Source organism: Mytilus californianus, unplaced genomic scaffold (assembly GCF_021869535.1).
Source record: "Mytilus californianus isolate M0D057914Y unplaced genomic scaffold, xbMytCali1.0.p SCAF_2, whole genome shotgun sequence".
In the NCBI taxonomy this organism is placed as follows: Eukaryota; Metazoa; Mollusca; class Bivalvia; order Mytilida; family Mytilidae; genus Mytilus; species Mytilus californianus.
Genome location: NW_026262668.1, coordinates 2,996,237 through 3,016,983, shown reverse-complemented (window position 1 = coordinate 3,016,983; position 20,747 = coordinate 2,996,237). Strand labels below are relative to the sequence as shown.

The 20,747-nt window shown below is 30.5% G+C and overlaps 1 protein-coding gene across 4 annotated transcripts in view; it reads right to left on the bottom strand.

The window, feature by feature from the left end:
* Positions 1-4,228: 4,228 nt before the first annotated feature.
* Positions 4,229-20,747, bottom strand: part of LOC127729066 (myc box-dependent-interacting protein 1-like) — a 53,361-nt gene continuing 36,842 nt past the window's right edge. Inside the window, exons 10-17 of one of the 4 annotated variants that reach the window (XR_007994483.1) lie at positions 19,431-19,451; positions 17,912-18,204; positions 17,345-17,386; positions 14,092-14,225; positions 10,705-11,073; positions 9,622-9,723; positions 9,083-9,318; positions 4,229-9,027 (exon numbers count right to left, since the gene is read on the bottom strand). Coding sequence is in view for 3 of the 4 variants with exons in the window: in XM_052236713.1 (XP_052092673.1) it covers positions 9,238-9,318; positions 9,622-9,723; positions 10,705-11,073; positions 14,092-14,225; positions 17,345-17,386; positions 17,912-18,204; positions 19,431-19,451 (1,042 nt within the window). In the remaining variant the exon portion in view is untranslated. Of the gene's footprint in view, positions 9,319-9,621; positions 9,724-10,704; positions 11,074-14,091; positions 14,226-17,344; positions 17,387-17,911; positions 18,205-19,430; positions 19,452-20,747 lie in introns of all 4 variants that reach the window. The other 3 variants (XM_052236713.1, XM_052236715.1, XM_052236714.1) reach the window with 3 other exon arrangements.

Here is a 20,747-nt window from a genome sequence, read left to right as displayed (position 1 = left end):
TTAACTATAACATCTTTTTCTACGCATTCTCAATTCGTTTTGATGCAACATCATCGACAATGTCGTGACAACACCCATTGATGTATGACATCAGAGGAGTGAAACTATCGGTTTTTATTTAACTTGAAAAGCATTGCATCTCATTACAACTAATATAATGAACTCTTTGATTACGGCATGGGCAAATTAATAGTTTATAAGTCACAGATTACAGATAGCGTACACAATGCGTAATAAAAAAGTGATTGTATTACAGATTTTATTTTATACATACCTACATTTATGTTTTCCTTTTCTTGAAAAAAGTAAAATATCAAAAGTACCGAAATCCAAGGAAAATTCAAAACGGAAAGTCCTTTATCAAATGGCAAAATCAAAAGCTAAGACAAATCAAATGAATGGAAAACAACTGTCATATTCCTGACTTGGTACTGAAAGCAGATTTTCCATGCATTAGTTAAGTGAGTGCTGTAAAATGATTAGATTGCAAGATTTTGCATCATTTATCTTAGAGCTTCTCGGGGTCCGCCATACAAGCATCTGTATACGGAGTGGGAAGTACCGCTTTGCTTCACTGTTCCAGTCTCTTTAACTTGAATACATCAATTGTTTGCTAGCTACGCCACTGGTGTCAGATAAAAACAAATAATGAGAAAATGATGCCGTCACAGAATAATTATTATTCATCATATTCATCCTAACCCTGTTGATCATCTTGCAAGATTTATCTGCTTAGAATATTTCGTCTTTAATGATTTTGATATGGATATGATGGATTGAAAGGGGAATTCCAAAGGCTTTTTTTATTTTGATACATAGTTTTCGAGAAAACAGCACTGAAAATGCACTTTCAGATGAACTTAAAGTTAAGAAACAACTTTTTGAAATATTTTTTTTTCTTTATTATAAAAGACGATTACCCTGTTGACGCATCAGGTTTCGCTCCTTTTAAACCATGCGATTCCCTCAGATTTGTCTTCATTTTCTTGATAAGTCTTCTTAAATGAGATTTGGACATCGGTAAACAGCTGTTGCCTAAATTCGTGTAGTGAAAATCTAAATTAAAGGTAAATTATAAAAAATCTGTCATTTCTATATATCAAACATCTTCATAAACTATTAAGGTCAAAAGTTGTGTATTGATTTGAATATTCGGGTTTTTTGTTTGGTGCTTGGTTAATTTTGTAATTTAAAAGTTAGGTAATTTGGTCAAAAATGGATAGTAAAGAGGTTGTTGGTATTCAAATTAAAACACCTTCTCTTAGTCTTATTGTTTTTATCATGAGAATAATCAATCATATTCCTAATATATTAGTACTCTAAGTAAAAAAACCAAGCCAGCTAATGACAATATTACTTGAATAAACTACTCTAAAGATAAAACTTTTTACAGCTCATTTGTATATATTAACACAGACATTAGAATTTTGGGAACAATATTTCAGAGTGTATATACATGTATTTAGTGGCTATTCTGGATACATCCTGGTGGATGGGGTTGATGCCTTTGAAAATATTGAACATTTCCAATCTTTCCAAAATTAATTTACATTTTAATGATTCCGTCTTTTCCCTTATTTCATTTCCTCAAACGGAAGAAGTTTGAAGGCCTGAGGCAAAAATGAAAAACAAAATTTCAAAATATGACTTATTACAAGGGGTCAGAAAAGTGGCTTTGTTATACCTTCATGTTAGAACAAAGGTTTTTAAGGACTTGAATTGTTTCAATATGTATTAAGACCTTTTTTATATATTGTTTTAATCTCAGAAAAAAATATCGAGATCAGGTGCACAGACCTTGCAAGGAACCCATATACCAAATATAATTATCGTATAACTCATAATAAGTAAGAAATTCACATAACAAAAAACTGAAACAAAATTTCAAGCAGTCCCTAAACCATGAAAATGAGGCCAATAACAACACATATGACAGACGGAATCTTCATAACATAAGGCATCTGTATGCAGGTATGAAGCCTCCAGGTACACTACCTTCTGAAGTATAAATCTGAAAACAAAGTGTATGACGCCGGATTGTAATCCTTACGTCTCGCATTCTGCAGAGCTGTTGAATTCCTTTTAAGTCTGTCAGACATTGCCTACTTTTGTCAGATCTTTGAGTTTTTGCCAGACCTATACTTTTTTTATATAAAATGAGCATTTCAGTAAGTCATGATCTCGCATGCATCGTTGAAGTCATTCTTAATATTTCAATAAACTTGATAAAGGCAATTACCAAAATACTGGACTCCAAGGAAACTGTCTAGATCCGACTTGGAGAAGAATAGATGAGTTTGTATTCACAAAGTCAAGAATTACTCAACACAATGAACAATCAGAATAAATGTCACATCTCCCGACTTGACACAGGATTTTTCAAGAAAATTTCATTGTTAAAACATGGTTTTATAATGTAAATGTTTTGCATTTTCTCCCCTTTAACCCTTTTTCATACTAAAACAGGAACAGTTCCCAAATGAAAACCTAAAGACAAACATAAGAAATATATAAAGTCATTTAACCATAAAAATAAACCAGGGACTTTTAAAATTAATGGGACAGATATGATTTGCTGTTGATTTTTCACTTTGAGAGAACGATATCTTCTTTTTAATTACAAGCAGGGCAGAATTGTTAAAAGATAAAAATAAAGAAGAATATATATAACAACCATTCCATTTAATATCTGAGGAGGGTGGATGGTTACCTTGTCAAAGTCACCCCTAAGAAAATGTTCATGCAAATTTCAATCCCTCAAATTACTTTTCCCGTATTTATAGAACTGAATTTCATTGTAATATTATGTGTTGAATGTATGTATAGATATTAACAGGAATGTAGGTACGAACTGTGATTAAGGACGACTTGAGTGTACACATAGATTGATGCAATATAATGCATAGTGTTATAAATCCTTAATAACAAAATTTCGTCTTCATGTAAAACTGACCGCCAAACAATATTAATGCGCCGACTGACATTAACAAATGTAAACAACTTGTATATAGAGAGTTTAGACGATAAAATAGTTCAATTGTTCTTTAAAATTGTTATCAAAAGCACAGAAGATTAAAAAAATCAATGTAAGACTTTTCATTGAGCACTTTTTCCTATATGCAACGTCATTTATTTTGAGTTGTTCAATGATCATTTAAGTAAAGGCAACAGTAGTATACCGCTGTTCGAAACTCATAAATCGATAGAGATAAAAACAAATCCGGGTTACAAACTAAAACTGAGGGAAACGCATCAAATATAAGAGGAGAACAACGACACAACAAAAACACAACATTAAAATGTAACACATACAGATACGAACTATAATATAACAATGGCCATTTTCCTGACTTGGTACAGAACATTCTAAGAAAAAAATGGTGGGTTGAACCTGGTTTTGTGGCATGCCAAACCTCCCGCTTTAATGGCAACATCAAACACAACACCAAAACGACAACATCACATGACAGGACCACAATACAAATAAATGGGAGAACATATAGGACAAAGAAACACACGAATAATAGCTAACAAAAGGTACTAGGCTTAAAATACAATACGCCAGACGTGTGTTTCGTCCACACAAGACCAACCAGGTTATTCTAGACATATGTATTTGTATTCCAGAATTAAAAGTATGAAAAAAATGTCCAATTAGTTATATACTAGTCAACAAAAGAAACGATACAAGGCAATGTCTTTTCCATATATAATGAAATTGGATACACTGTACCAAGGTATTAATTGTCCAATTGGTCTAATATTTACAGAGTGTTATTTTCTTGTCAAAACCATTGATTTAAGGCACATACGTGAAATTTTTTTTTTTTTTGAAATGTTTGTAATTTCAAAAATAGTATTTTCACCCAAAAATTCAAAAATCGGTATTAAAACTTAAAACTTTAAGCTTAAACATGGTCTGGTTAAAATTTTGAAAGCCTTTGCAGATATTTGAATACTTAATTCTCATCTTCAAAATTAAGTGCCGACTTTTGTCATCCTTTTCCACAAAATTAAATTGACCCCTGTGTTCAATAATACGGTATTTTCTCACTTTCCAATTTGGTCAAATTCTTTTAATCATAATCATTTGGATAATTTAACAGTTTTTCCTATTTATTATATTTTATGATTGTTACTTTTGTTGACTAGTATAAATAACCTACTAGCACTCTAGATAACGGCAAATAAAGGCAAACGAAGCAATAAAAAACACTAAACAATAATGTATAATTATGTTAACTTTATATCACAATGTATACAATAAATATGTACACATATTACATTATATACATTAATCAACAACTTTAATAATTGCATAAATATAGGATACATTGCAGGTTCAAAGGTATATGATCTTTACATGAAAAATAAAAACAATACGTTAATTTCTTGTGTCCGAAGTACTTTTCTGGATTTACCTTCATCAGGAACACTCACAGCTGAATATTTGAAAGCCGAGGATGTATAAGAATGTAAATAAATGTTTTCATACATCAAATAAGGTGAAATGTTGATAATGTAAATGTGCTCAATTAGTTCTGACTTTATTGCATTTATTTAAGTTACAGCATAAAATTGTTGTTTTAACCAATTTCTTTTTAAGTAGTCTGACCAGTTCAGATTGTTAAAAAATAATTAAATATTAAGAATAAGATAAATAAATCTTTAATTAAATTACTGTAAGGCAGTTTAACTATTCCTCAGACCATCAACTTACTGAATTATCATTATCGTACAATCTAATATCCAATAAAACTGAACTTTGCCTACACTTTTTAGCATAGTTTTTTATTCAATCAGTATAAAATAATAAAACATGATGACAAATAACCTGCAGTAAAATCTGTTATATAAATAAGGTCATTCCATATTTAGCAATAACAAACAAAGCAATATGAAATATTCAATGAATTTCAACTATATTTTACTGAAAAAATAAATGAATATTCCTGGTTTAAAAATGGCTATTGATGAAAATCAGAGAATTATGGTTGGAAGCACAATGCAATACTTTATGAGCACCTTGTTCTATTGCAGCAATCGTCTGATCAGATTTCTACCAGCACAGAATATAAGTACAGTTTTCTCATCTGATAATAAACTTGCATATTTCTTTAAAAAAATAGTTAAATACTTAAGTCTTTACATCAAATTAATGTATTGCTTTACATTAATAGTTAATCATGATTTAAAAATCAAATTTTGATCAAAATGATGAAATGTTCCATAAATAAAAAAACTGTAAAAATTGATTGATATCAAATCGACCTGCCTTTTTTTTAAACAAACATGCAGCATATCCATAGTATATACAAACACATGAGTATTTTCAGTAAGACACTATGTACAATACACATAAAATATTAAAATATGGAATATTACTGTGAAAATATGAAAATATATCTGGAATGTGAAATATATATATATATAAACAATAAACTTTTGTCTCAAAAATATAATCCAATTCGAGTAAATAATTATTTTTTCCTCTCATTTATAATCTCAACAATGTTATAGGTATAACCACATATATAAATCATCACTTTGATTAGACATATAATGTTTTGCCAATTAGTACTTATCCTAAAAGTTTGATACTTTAAAGATTACCAGTATGTGCATGCTTGTTCTCAGCTCTAATTTGGTCAAAATTAAGATATGACATAAAAATTTTGACATTCAATAGTTTTTTTTAATTTGAAATCATAAAAGAGTGATAATGCCTGATACAACACATAAAAAGCACAAAATGTTTGTTAAAGCATCAGAAGAAACGATCTAACTTTGTCTTTTCCATATATCGATACATCAAGTCTTTTTTTCTAATTTCAATATCTTGAGTTAAAAAAAATATGTTATTTCATTTAAAGCAGTAGTAGAATTATATTGAAGTTATTATTAAAATTTCAAGAGCTTAATTTTTTTAAGTTCATCTGACAGCTGCTATTCTGTTTAATTGTTGTAGTATGAGATATATGGTGAGTTTCTGAATTTGTTTTTTTTATTTAAATGCAGCTTTTACTTTAGGCTGTTGCATTAAAACATATAGTATCCAGGGTTAGCACTTTGAAAATGGGTTTAACCACCTATAGAGGCAATTTAAGAATTACACTGTGCCAAATAATATTTGACATCCTCACCTAGTTGAGATTTTAAATTGCCTTCCCTGCATCATATTTGTGTTTTCATTGAACAGCACTAAAGAGTATTTTAAAAGGCTTTTGAAGAATATATTCATAATTAAAAGTTACAATAAATTAATTATATATAAATGCACTATTGGGCATTTATAAAACAACAATGGTAAATATTACCAAATGATAACAAGTATTTAATATTTTAAATGCTATGAATTAACAAACAGCATATGTCTTTATAGCAAATATAGCTGAATATGTAATATGTTATTGCTGGTGAATATCTTAATTAGCACTGTTATGTAAAATAAAATATTTTGCTTTAGCAGTAATCAATAATGTTAGTTTTATCCAAATAATGTGATCAATAAAAAAGAGGTATTTGGTTTTTAGAAATGCCATTATAAACAAATTCTTAGATCCTCATCCAACTTAATACGGGTAAGGGGACATTATATTTTAACCTTTTTATGAAAACTTCTATCAAAAGGGGGGAAAAGCCAGAAATCAAATTCAAACTTTATATTTGGCTCTGAAAAAGTCATGGTGGATCCGAATTTAGTTCTTTTTTTTATAATAACTAAAATATTTTCATGCATTAAAACTATAAGTTATACAATAAAAAAAAAAATTTTTTGTGGACAAAGAATTTATTCATAATCTAATAAGCTAAATGAAGAAACAGAAAAACAACACCCTGTTATAAATGGTACCCTTATCCAACTTTACAAATCAACCAAAAGTATCAACAAGTACAGTAAGATCTTACAACAACTTAAACAAAAAAAAAGTCTATCAAAAATATAATACCCTGTCAAATCATTTAAAAAATATCTCAACATTTGTATTCATTATTTTTTCAATGATTTTAACCAACAACCCTGTACATTCATTAACCCTGGACTAAAGTAGTTTTACCTAGTGTTGGTGAATTGCAGAATACACAACTGAACAAGCCCATGTATGGAGAAACCATAATGATTTAGCTGGTTATACCAGAAAAATATTCCTAATGCATTATAAATAAATTCTAGAAAACTCTCCTCCATGTTTTACAAGAAGTTACACTGTGAAAAAAAGACAATTTTCTTATGTTCGAAGTTATATCGTTACAGGAAAATTACCCATTTCAACCAAAAATTATTCTTAAAATTAAAACTGCAGTTATAAGTATGCAAAACAAGTAGCAGGCTGCAGATCCTAAATAAAAACAGTATGAGGAATGATTCAAACAAACCAGTATTCACATTTTTCTAACAAATCCTTCTTTTCATAAAAAACAGAAGATTTCAAAACTTACAAAATATAAGAATGTCATCTACTTTTCCCATAAACAGCTTAAAATCTCATGTCAATACAATAATCTTGAACAAAAATCTATTGTTCTTATAATTAATATATATAGTTTACAAATAGTGATAAAATATTTTGTATCCTAAATACCTATGTAGATTAATTTCATAGTAATGTACAATAATATATTAAAATAGTACTTATAATATCAATACCTAAAATTTGTTTCAACAAATGACATAATTTCAAGAAAGACTTCACCAGTAAAGGATAGTTTTTTCTGTTATTCATTGAAATATATGTACCCTCAATAACTTTGTAGCACATTCCATTACACATAAATAATACAACTTCTTTAAAATTAAAGGCTGTGACCCATCTTGACCTTACTGTATGGTGTTATTTCCTAGCTTTTCTCTCAAACATACAAATCTCATATAAAATTCTTCCAATATTAAGTTGATATACAACATTATAAGGAAAAGGTTACCTGTTTTTTTCCAAGATATAAAAGAAAAAATTATAAACTTTATCATAAAAATCTCAATTTGCATTTTAATCTCATATTTTGTATGTCAGAGATCTGCTTTTTTAAGTTCAAATTTAAACTTGATATTTGCACAATGTATGTTTGGAAGAACACAAACAATATTGCTTAAAGAATGTAATAGGGTTGGTTAACTTTTCTTAATTATACATAGCACATTTCTTTTTTTCCCCATGAAATAAATACCTCATCATTCTTTCATTTGGTTGCATTATGATTAAAAAATATTCAAACTGTTGATGTAAAATGTAAAAATAAGGTATAGATGGAACAATTGTTCACATGAACAGGAAGTAAAATGACCTCAGGTAAATGATGCATGTTAAAGTTCAAATCAGCTTATGATTTGAAGATGACAATTTTTTTACAGTGAAAAACTTATAAAAATAGTTGACAATTGTTGCAACAAACCATACAACTACAATAAACACTGAATAAATGTACTGAATAATTACTGATGTTATAGCACCATAACATAATTAAGTAGAACAAAAACTTATTGGTGGGTTATTTAATAATTGCATGATTTCTCCAATTCTGTATGCAATTTAAACCAGTTCTAACCAGTCTGACAAATCAGCCATAACATGATTTCTCTAAACCTGTATTCAAACCAGTTCTAACTAGTTTGACAAATCAGCCATAACATGATTTCTCTAAATCTGTATTTAAACCAGTTCTAACCAGTATGACAAATCAGCCATAACATGATTTCTCTAAATCTGTATTCAAACCAGTTCTAACCAGTCTGACAAATCAGCCATAACATGATTTCTCTAAATCTGTATCCAAACCAGTTCTAACTAGTTTATCAAATTGGCGTACTTTCCCTGGATATCCATCTGGATCTTTGTACACAGGATTTCCAATAAATAATTAGAGAAACCAATTCTACCACTTTACCCAAGTTCCCCAAAATATTCTTCATCTCTCAATATTTTAATTTAATGTAAACCTTAACATTTTTTGAAGTTTGAAAGTTTTACATTAACCTTGAGTGGATAAATGTTGTTATCAACAAGGTGGAGTGGTAGAATCTACATTAACCTTGAGTGGATACATGTTGTTATCAACAAGGTGGAGTGGTAGAATCTACAATAACCATCAGATTTAAGTATGGACTGTATGTAATAACCAATAAAACACTTTACAGTGAAACCTGTAAACTAAATCCCCTGTGTTCTGATCTCAAATGATTGATTCATGAAATAAATATTACAAATGTAGTATGGCATCTTTTGACATATATCTGTTCTTTCAGACCCGCTTTGTAAAGTTTTCAGGAAACACCCCTTTCTTTCCATCACTTTTCCTCATACCAAGTAACCAACCATCATCCTATAATAAAAAAATGTAACAAATTAATAAAGTTTAAACTACAAATTTAATCAAATAAGTAATTGTACAGAACTATAATGTACAATAGTGTACTTAGTTGAATCCATTTCTTCTACACAGACACAGGAAGAAAATTTCAGCTTTAACTCTGACATCCAGAACAAGATACACATAAATCATTCCTAGAGATAGTTAAAAGACTTTTTTTTTTAAATTTGGAATTTGGAAGGAGCAAAAAATATGCTATTTCCCTCTTATTTGATATTACCTTATTGCTACTAAGTTAACAATATTTCATGTTACCTGATCATCTGGGTCATCAAATGGTAAAACATAGATTAACTCCCCTGCTTCAAATGGCAGTTCATCTTCGTCTTCATTTTTATATACATGTGTTGCTACTACCTGTAACAATAACCAATAAAAAACTGTCATAAGTTCTAACGAGATGACATCTCCTACAATATGTAAACAAATTAAGCATGCATTTTTCTGTAATACTGCAAGAGCAATATCTTTTTTTAATAACTAGTTTATCGGTAGGTATTACCTAATTAATCTAAACTTATCAGGCTTATAACTATTACTTAGAAGGTATTATCTAATAACTGTGGATTCATTATTATTAGAAAGATACCAAATTAACTTGATTTCAGGGATATAGGTGAACCACGAATTACAATGTTCCACAAAGTATATCTTCTCTATAGACTTACATGCAGACTTTGGGAAACCATAAAAATACAATTTCCTCGAAAATACAATTTTTCCACAATCCAAGAAAATTGGTAACCATGGAAATAAATAAATCCACAGTAATCTTAACTTATCAGGTAAGGCAAAAAATGGGGAATTTATAAAGACATATTTTACTATAAGAAAGATATTTATTTTATTCGAATATCAAATTTTAGAAATGAATAGGCGGAGATGTAAAAGATCAACATTTCATAAATTTTATTCAAAATTATAACAGCTATTTTTACTTTTTCTAACAAAGAAAACAATAAGGAAATGGTGTTTTGGACCTTAAACTGCTTATTTTAATTAGCAGTATTTTCCACATAATAAAGATATTATTTCCAACTACACATGTTTTACTGCTAAGCATAATTTAATTCAAAGTATCAGAAAACAGGAAGTAGGAATCTGACAGATCTCAAAATTGTTCTTAGATTTCAACTCATCATTGTCAAGCTGCTGAAGAAATATGAGGTCTTTTTGTCAAGAGGTTCCCGAGAAAAGTGTGAAGAAAATATTTATGGACAAGTAGATGGACAAACAGATGAATGGATGGATGGACAAGGTGGATGCAATATAGCTCCCACTTCAAGAGTGGGGGTAAAATAATATATAAAGAATAGACATTCTGTCCCAATAACTTACCACATAAAGACAATCATCAGGCAATATATCTGGGATTTTAGATGAGCTTGGAATTTCATAAAAATTATCATCATCATTGTCTTTATCATCAGAAACATCTAACTGATCAGGAACTTTATCATAATAATGATCTGAATCGTGATCCTCATTCTTATTTTCTACAGCTGGTGCAGGTTTGGTTGGAATGTCATCGTCTTCTGGAGGAGGCTCCTGAGGGGGTTCTGGAGGTTCTGACTGGGGTTTTGACGGAGCATGTAATGGCATCTCCTCGCTATTTTCCACAGCAGTCTGTTTAGCAGTTTCTTTGCTTTTCTCCACTTTCAGTTCTTCATCTGTGGGACCATTCACTAATGGCTGTTCTGAATTTACCTTAAAAGATAACTGGTATCTTAGTATGGCTAACATAAATTGGTACCAGTATTTATGAAATCTCTGTAATGTCTCTAAGTCTGATATACAGAGAGAACATAAAACAAGATAAACAATATATCTTATGTTTTAAAATTCAACAAAGTCATAACTAAACACTGGACATAATTAAAACTTTTCTTTTATTCAAAGTTTTACAACAAATGATTTGGCAACATAAAACACAACAAAACTCTAACTGAACTAAGATGCTCCTGATGAGTAAGCAGTAACACACAACAAAACTCTAACTGAACTAAGATGCTCCTGATGAGTAAGCAGTAACACACAACAAAACTCTAACTGAACTAAGATGCTCCTGATGAGTAAGCAGTAAATAAAGGCAACAGTAGTATACCGCTGTTCGAAACTCATAAATTGATAGAGATAAAAACAAATCTGGGTTACAAACTAAAACTGAGGGAAACGCATCAAATATAAAAGGAGAACAACGACACAACAAAAACACAACATTAAAATGTAACACACACAGAAACGAACTATAATATAACAATGGCTATTTTCCTGACTTGGTACAGGACATTTTAAGAAAAAAATGGTGGGTTGAACCTGGTTTTGTGGCATGCCAAACCTCCCACTTTAATGGCAACGTACAAAACTCTAACTGAACTAAGATGCTCCTGATGAGTAAGTAGTAACACACAACAAAACTCTAACTGAACTAAGATGCTCCTGATGAGTAAGCAGTAAATAAAGGCAACAGTAGTATACCGCTGTTCGAAACTCATAAATTGATAGAGATAAAAACAAATCTGGGTTACAAACTAAAACTGAGGGAAACGCATCAAATATAAGAGGAGAACAACGACACAACAAAAACACAACATTAAAATGTAACACACACAGAAACGAACTATAATATAACAATGGCCATTTTCCTGACTTGGTACAGGACATTTTAAGAAAAAAATGGTGGGTTGAACCTGGTTTTGTGGCATGCCAAACCTCCCACTTTAATGGCAACGTACAAAACTCTAACTGAACTAAGATGCTCCTGATGAGTAAGCAGTAACACACAACAAAACTCTAACTGAACTAAGATGCTCCTGATGAGTAAGCAGTAACACACAACAAAATTCTAACTGAAATAGATGCTCCTGATGAGTAAGCAGTAACACACAACAAAACTCTAACTGAACTAAGATGCTCCTGATGAGTAAGCAGTAACAGATTCATAGTTGCACAGGACCTATTCCTCAAAACAAATAAAATCTGAAATTATGAGATAGCTCACACAAGGATAGTCCCACAGCACAAATTTCATTATCTCTCACAGGTTAATTCCCATATGCCCCCCCCCAACCCAGTGGGTATAATTAAGTGATTAGTTGCATTCAGTTATGAGATATTCTCAGATCAGGAGAAATAAACTTTATGTCTGTGAAATTAAATTGAACAATTAATTTCATATCAATTTTTGTAACATGTAAAATGATCTGCAATCTTTCCCTTATATGTTGTATGATCACTTTAATATTTTCTCAGATCCATAAAATCTGTGTCAAACCCAAATACATAAGATGCCAACCCCCTTTTGGTGAAATCAGTAAAAAAGGTATTAAGATTTCCGAAATTTGTGTATTTTGTCAGTAATAATATTTTCTTTGTAAAATTTTATAATAACCATATAAACAACTAGGCACACAGTGATGTGATTGATTGATTATTGGTTGCTTAACGTCCAGTGGCAAATATTTCATGCATGTTCAGGACGAGAACAAATAAACAGTAAATACAACAATTAGATCCTGTGATATACGCCGTTCGGAATGAAGGTCAGGGAAATTTAGAATGTCACTGGAAAATGAGAGTATATTGGATATGGAATAGACATTTAGCATTGCCATAGGCCACCTACGGACCCCTGAAAGATTTGTTACAACAGTTCTTAACATGCACAGTGCATGGCACTCTTTGAACATGAGGCATCAGATTTAACGTCCCCATTCTGATCGGATGTGGCTGCGTTATTGTACATCCCGCACAGCCAAACGGACGCTTCACTTTGGCAAGGGTTTAACTGCCGGTCGGCAGAAGACCTGCAGTGATCATATTTCTATTCCCCAGTCACTTTTGGGAGTGGCACACAGTAACAATTTCATGATTTCCTTTATTTTTCAAAACCACGATTCAAAGTTAATGAGCAAGTGAGAAACACCAACCAATGCGCTAAATGGAAGTCTTGTTCACAATATATGCAAAAGGCATAATGTTCCCGTTTTCAATTTCGTTTTCAGAGTTTTCTTTCCATGCGTCACAAATTTAATTGCTTAACCAGACATAATTTTGAAATCATAGACTTGTTTCGTTCATGAATTATTTGGAATTTTACAAGAAATGGAGAGATGTTTCACACTGGTAGATAGTTACGAGAAACCCAAAGGACAATAACAGTCCAATTCATTAAAGCGCTTAATGTTACACGATTCTAACCTAAAATGAAGCGTCACAATGATAAAAATGATATTAAACGGAGAACTGTTCTGAACAGTTAATGAAGGTAAATCAGTAACAAATAGACTGTTAATCATAACACCGTAATTTTCGTCCAAAATTCATAACAATTATGGGAAAATTGTAAATGGTTGGCATCTATGCAAATATGGCATTTTTAAAACAAAACCAATACCTGGTCAGGACCTGTGTTGCTGTGTATAATTGATTAAAATTACAAACTATTGCCATGCAAGAAGTAGTTGCATAGTATATCTTAAAATTGATTTCACGCTGTAACTCAACATTATCAAGCTGCAGACCATATATTAAAGTATTCCCTTCCACAGAAGCTAAGAAATCTTTGTCGAAAGTTTTCACCCAAAGTCTTTCTGACAGATGGACTGAACATCACAGCAGACTACCATAACCAAATCTTTAACCTGTTAGACAGATGCACATAAAATATAATCCCCCTACTATCATCCACTGCGAAAGGCATATACAAATTTTAATGTATTTTACCATTGGTTCTTCATATGTATCAACTGGACCTTCCATGTGCTCTGTATGTCTACTTTCATTTTCATCATTTGTTGATTCTTTTTCTACTTTTGAAGGAGTTGTGTAATTCAATTCACTATTTTCATAAAGCGGACCTATAACAGACAAATCAGATGTAAGGTATAGTAAAAACCTGTCATGTATAGTAAAATCCTGTCATGTATAGTAATAAAATGCTCCGCTGGGGCGCAGCTTGATACGACCGCAGATGTCAAACCCTGAACAGTTGGGGCAAGTATGGACACAACATTCAAGCTTGATACAGCACTGAATTTGGATTGTAATTAAATATTTGACACAGCATAGGTTTCTGACACAGATTGAAAGTGGTCTAAAAACTTAATATATAAATAAAATTTTTTAATTTACCTATTCAAACCATATCATTATTATTTGCTTTTATATATAAATCAGAATTACCCCCAAAATCAATCCCAGCCTTCCCTTTGTGGTATGGTACCTTGCAGTACAATTTCAGAGAGATCCATACACTTGAACACAAGTTATTGTCTGGAAACTAGAAAAATGCTTATTTTTGGCCCCTTATTCCTAAGCTTTTTGGGCAATTACCCCCAAACTCAATTCCAGCTTTCCCTTTGTGATATGGAACCTTGTTGTACAATTTCAGAAAGATCCATACACTTGCACACAAGTTATTGTCATGAAACTAGAAAAATGCTTGTTTTTTTCCCCTTTTTGGCCCCTAATTCCTAAAATTTGGAGGCAATTACCCCCAAAATCAATTCCAGCATTCCCTTTGTGATATGGAACCTTGTTGTACAATGTCAGAGAGATCCATACACTTACACACAAGTTATGTCTGGAAGTTACAAAAATGCATATTTTTGGCCCCTTTTTGGCCCCTAATTCCTTAACTGTTGGTACCATAACCCCCAAAATCAATTCCCACCTTCCTTTTGTGGTATTGAACCTTACGGTAAAATTTCATTGAGATCCATTCACTTAAACTAAAGTTAGAGTGCGAAAACTAATGTGTCTTCGGACGACGACGCCAACGACGCCAACGTCATACCAATATACGACCACAAAAATTTTTTTGCGGTCGTATAAAAACCTGTCATGTATAGTAAAAACCTGTAATGTATATTAAAAACTGTAATCTTTTATCTAAATCTTGCAATGGTCAAATCGGGCAAATATTCAATGGGTAAATATCAACTGTAAGTGAAAAACTTAACACTCGAAACTTTTATATCATGTTAGTTTTTTCTACTAAACACATTAAATCTGACACAAGATTGTAAGTCAGCCAAAAAAAATTAATTGAGAAATCATTTCAAAGTTTCTCTTGAATGTTTAGATATATCAAATTTATGAAATTCTTCACTTTTGTTTCTTTTTTTCATATTTCTGGAAAAATTTTATGCTAACAGAAGATCGGCATCCATTTCATTTCATTATGATATACTGATTGATATCAAAATTCAATCTCTACATATCCTTTTTTTGTGTCCTTGGGTAGCTGTCACATTGATGCTTCCCCCACTTTTATCAATCATTAGAGAAATGCTAAGGTAAAAGTGTAAAGTTTAAACAATTTCCTGATCAGACAATTTATATTTGATGTTAGTTGAGGAATGTAAAGTCTATTTAGGAAGAAATAGAACTTTTTATTACTGTATATTTACACTACAGAACTGCATGAAAAATGAAAAAAAAATTTGAGCAATCTTTCATCAGTATGCCAAAATCTTTAATGAAAACTGAAACTTATCTTTAACTAAATTAGAATTTACAATGTATTTCGAACTTCAATATGTAAATAACATGTTTTATTATAAGTAATTGCTTATGTTAAAATGTACAATGTTGGAATAATACACCATAACCATCATCCTAGATAATGACCTACACAGCACATGCTCTACAAACAATGTCTATTTTGTTTATATTTCTAATCTTATCTTTGTACCATGATGCTAAGTGTCAATGAATGAAGATATCTATTTCTCTTATTTGGCTTTCCTAGCATTGCACTTAAATTACACAGAAATGGCGAAGGAACTGACTGCCGTGCATTGAAGCAATATACTTGGCATGGACTTGCAGGTAAATTAATGAAATCAATGATCAGTATTTGAAATAGAAAAGTGCTGTTCACATGGTTAAAAAGATAAAAGATTTTTAGGTAGTGTAAAAATATGCAAGTTGAAGACAAGTTTAATTTTTTGATGGAATGCACTGCATATGAAAAGGAAATGAATTTTATACTTGATGAAGCATGTATTCAATGTAAAAATTTCCCTTATATTTCAAAGTATCAACAGTTTATATACTTGATGTCTAGTGTGTCTCAAAATGTTAATGTATCAGTGTCAAGATTTGTTAGTACTTGTTTTGAATTAGGAAGAAATTTTCATTCCAGTGACTATGTAGAGATACAATTAGTTTATGAACTTTGTATCAAAAAAAGGTTAATATTCTATATTCTTGGAAACAGGTCCTTAATTGGACTTAATAAGGTATTCATATTCATAGTCTCATATTTTCTTATATCAAAGTGCTTCCTTTCTCAATTACACGATCTGCCACATGGAAAATAAATTGTAGATCTATTGATTTTTATAGTACTTAATACTTATGGTTGGAATGCAAAAATCTGCAAGAGGATAAAGTGACAGTTGTAAAATAAGTGTTAATATTCCCTGTCAAAGAAACTTGTACCTATAACATCCACTGACTAATAATATTGCCTATAACATAAACTGGTATCTATAACATCCACTGACTATTAATATTCCCTGTAACATAAACTGGTATCTATAACATCCACTGACTATTAATATTCTCTATCAAAGAAACTAATACCTATAACAAACACTGACTAATATTTTTTCATGTTTACCACCTGTTTAAGCTTGTGTATCCTTAGCAACCCTTAAATTTATTGGTAAATTTTTTTTCCTCAAATAATCCAAAAAAAGAAAAAGATGCATTATTATTATTGTACCATTATTAATTACAAAAAAAAATGTAGTTTGAATACCAATAAGTCAGCTATGCAATTGAAAAATGTACAATGGTTGCTAAGGTAATACATTATAAGGGTCTATACTGCAATGTTGCTAGGTTAAGATGTTATTAGCCTGGGATCCTGACTCATTCTTTACTGCCGTTATAGATAAGCAGTAAACCAGGATCCCAGGCTAAGGTGTTAATTGAATGATGGGTAATCAAGATGATGTTCCTATACCTTTCTTTACAGCCTCGGTTTGGGGCACAGGGGTCTGAGGACCTGTAAACAGTTCCATAATTCATAATAATTTTTATCACACAATTTCGTATTCTTTTTACTTTCACATTTTTCCTCAAATGATTATCCTTAATTTTTATGGGGAAATGGTGAATAAATGATAGGGGAGAAATTTCCTGGTTTAAAACTTTCATCAAGATACAACTGAGAAAAAATATCTTAGTGAAGAATAAACTTTCACATATCTTTAAGTCTTCTCCAATGACTGTCAACTAAAAGAAAATACATAAAACCTTCATTATTTTAAACTACTGTATAAACAATGGTTGCTGTCTCATTGACAAATACCACACCCATCTTTTTATTCATAATGTATGTAAACTGTTATAAGAAATACTACTGGTGACACTTTAATAAATGGATATTTATATCAAAAGATTCAGACTTTTTTTGTGTTTCTAATTGTTTAATAAGTATCAAGTAGTTTCAAAGCATTGAAAAAGTCCCAAATCATAATAAATAATTTTGAATATCTATATTCATAGCTATTTAAATTTGATAACATACTTTCTGGCGGACTTTCTGGTTCTGATGATAATCCATTTGTCAGTCCTTCACCATTTGTCTTTACGGGAGTTGCCGCTGAGCTGGCAGCTGTTGCAAATGAAGTGTCAGGAGTTGCCACCGAGAGGTCTGGTGTGGCCGCTGAGGTTTCATGTGTTACCATTGAAGTATCATGTGTTGCAGCTGCTGGTGATGATGGTGGTCTATCTGGTTTTGGTGATGTCTTTTTACTTAGGATTTGTTGGCTTGAATGATTTGAATCATTGTCACTACTGTGCCCATTTACTACAGGTTCCCTGTTAAGAAAAATAGAATGAAATAAGTCACAAAATTACTTTGAAATTCATTGGTTAATCAAAATTATTAAATATGCCTATAAAGGTTTTGTTTAGATAAATTTCTCTTTATCATGTCTTTTTTTCTGAACTAAACTTAATCTTAGCTTCAAACTTTAATGCAATTATTCATTTGTAGTGTAATGTGCAATGTCTAATATCAATGTGTATTTTCATGTCTGTTATTAATGTGTATTTTCATGTCTGTTATTAATGTGTATTTTCATGTCTGTTATTAATGTGTATTTTCATGTCTAATATTAATGTGTATTTTCGTTTATTTTCATGTCTGTTATTTAAGTGTATTTGCATGTCTGTTATCAATGTGTTTTTGTCATGTCTGTTATTAATGTGTATTTTCATGACTGTTATTTATGTGTATTTTCACGTCTGTTTTTAATGTTTATTTTCATGTCTGTTATCAATGTGTATTTTCATGTCTGTTATTAATGTATATTTTCATGGCTGTTATCAATGTGTTTATTCATGTCTGTTATTTATGTGTATTTCCATGTCTGTTATTCTTGTCTGTTATTTATGTGTATTTCCATGTCTATTATTCATGTGTATTTCCATGTCTGTTATTCTTGTCTGTTATTTATGTGTATTTCCATGTCTTGTTTTTTAATTGCATTGCAATGTCTGTTTTTTATTTGCATTGCAATTTCTAATATTGAGTTATATCCCAATTGTCTATTATTCATTTGCTTCACAATCATGACTATTATTCAAAAGAAAGGCACAGTTACTTAATTCCTACAAAATGTTTTAGATTCAATTAAAAGGTATTAGTTGCATTTCAATGATTTTAGTAAATAGACTATAAAATATCAGAAATTTTCAATCAAAGTAATTAATTCATTGTTTACTTGTTTTTGTCAAAGATACAATAATAATATGAAAATGCAAAAAAAATCATGCTAAAATGATTTATTATAATGTTTTATGAAGAATGAAACTTCTAGGGAAAAAAGTGAACTTCAGTAAAATTAATGTTGGCCTGTAACCTAAGTAAATATGAATCATTAGAAAACATGTCATGCTGTTAGTATAAATATGAGAATGTGAAAAAAGTTTAAAAACTTGCTGAAAATGCATATGATGCAAAGAACTTAATTCCAATACAATTTGTTACTAAACATAACAAGAACAACATATTAAACCTGAAACTGCAGAATCCAACTTACATAAAGAAAGAAAATCTCATACTGAAATAACAAATCAAATATTCTAATGCAGTTTTAATGTAACAATTTTTTTCATTGGCTTAAATTTACCATCAAATCCACAGTTGACATGTCCTAACTAAGGAGTGAGACATCATATTGAATTGCTTGGAACAACAAATGTTCAATTACTACAATGTAATCAAAAATAATACAACACCTACCTAAAAAACTTCATTTTCATGTGATTAATCAAAATTTGAATCTAAGAAGTCACCAAAATCATTCATGAAGTTTCACAAACTTCCATTTAATTTCAAATTTATGATTTTTTTTCAACCTCTAACATAATATTTCTGTTTGTAATGCATTAGAATCAGAATAACAGTACTGTAATGTAAGAGTTGCCATCGTCAATTTGAATTTGATGGTTGCAAATATTCCTTTTGCATGCTCCTCTACTCGTCGCCAGTAAAACTGCATTTGCTACCATTAAAATGGCCAATTGACAGCAGCAACTCTTCAGTTCTGTTATTCCTTATATCAGAGGCACTTCAAAAATTATTGTAATTTTATTGATTATTGATGTATCCTAAGCTCCAAACAGAAATTGTAGATTCTATGATATGTTTTCGGCTGGCAATGATTAGGTTCACAGCTAAAAAATGGCACTTTTTTTAGACCTCAACCACCCATTACATAAAATTTTCATTTTCCTTATAATTCTTAAAAAATTCTAAAGAAAATAAAATTTATTAATTTGAGTTTCTCCCAAATGTATTTAAATCTGGAACAACTCTGAACTGAAATTGCTTGCTGCAGATATGATACCCATTTCCATGAACTTGAATAGCTCTTCTCGTTAACATTTATAACTTAAACCACTAAAATGATGAAAGATAGTGTAATGTATTTACAACTAAATAAGTTCCATATTTTCAGTAATAACAATTTCAACATAAGATTAAAGCTTGTTTCTTTGGAAAAGGGTATCTCTAGCTAATAATTTTTTCATTTGTCATTTCTTCTTTCAAAGCTGGGGATGGTATATATATATATATATACAAAAGTCTAAATTGAAAACAACGTTCAAACCTATGATTGCGTTGGATAAAAACCGCAATTTTTATACGTGTGCATGTAAAACAAATTTCTTGGTAGAGGGGTCTAAATACAGCACAAACAACAATTTCCAAAAGACCAAAAAAAGTGAAAAAGTCTATTTAACAAAACGCATTTGACTAACAGGTCGAACAACTGATGTTCTTAAACCCTGCTGACTGTCATTGGCGATTGCCAAATAAATTGATCACCAGATCTAACAAAATGGATCTTAAT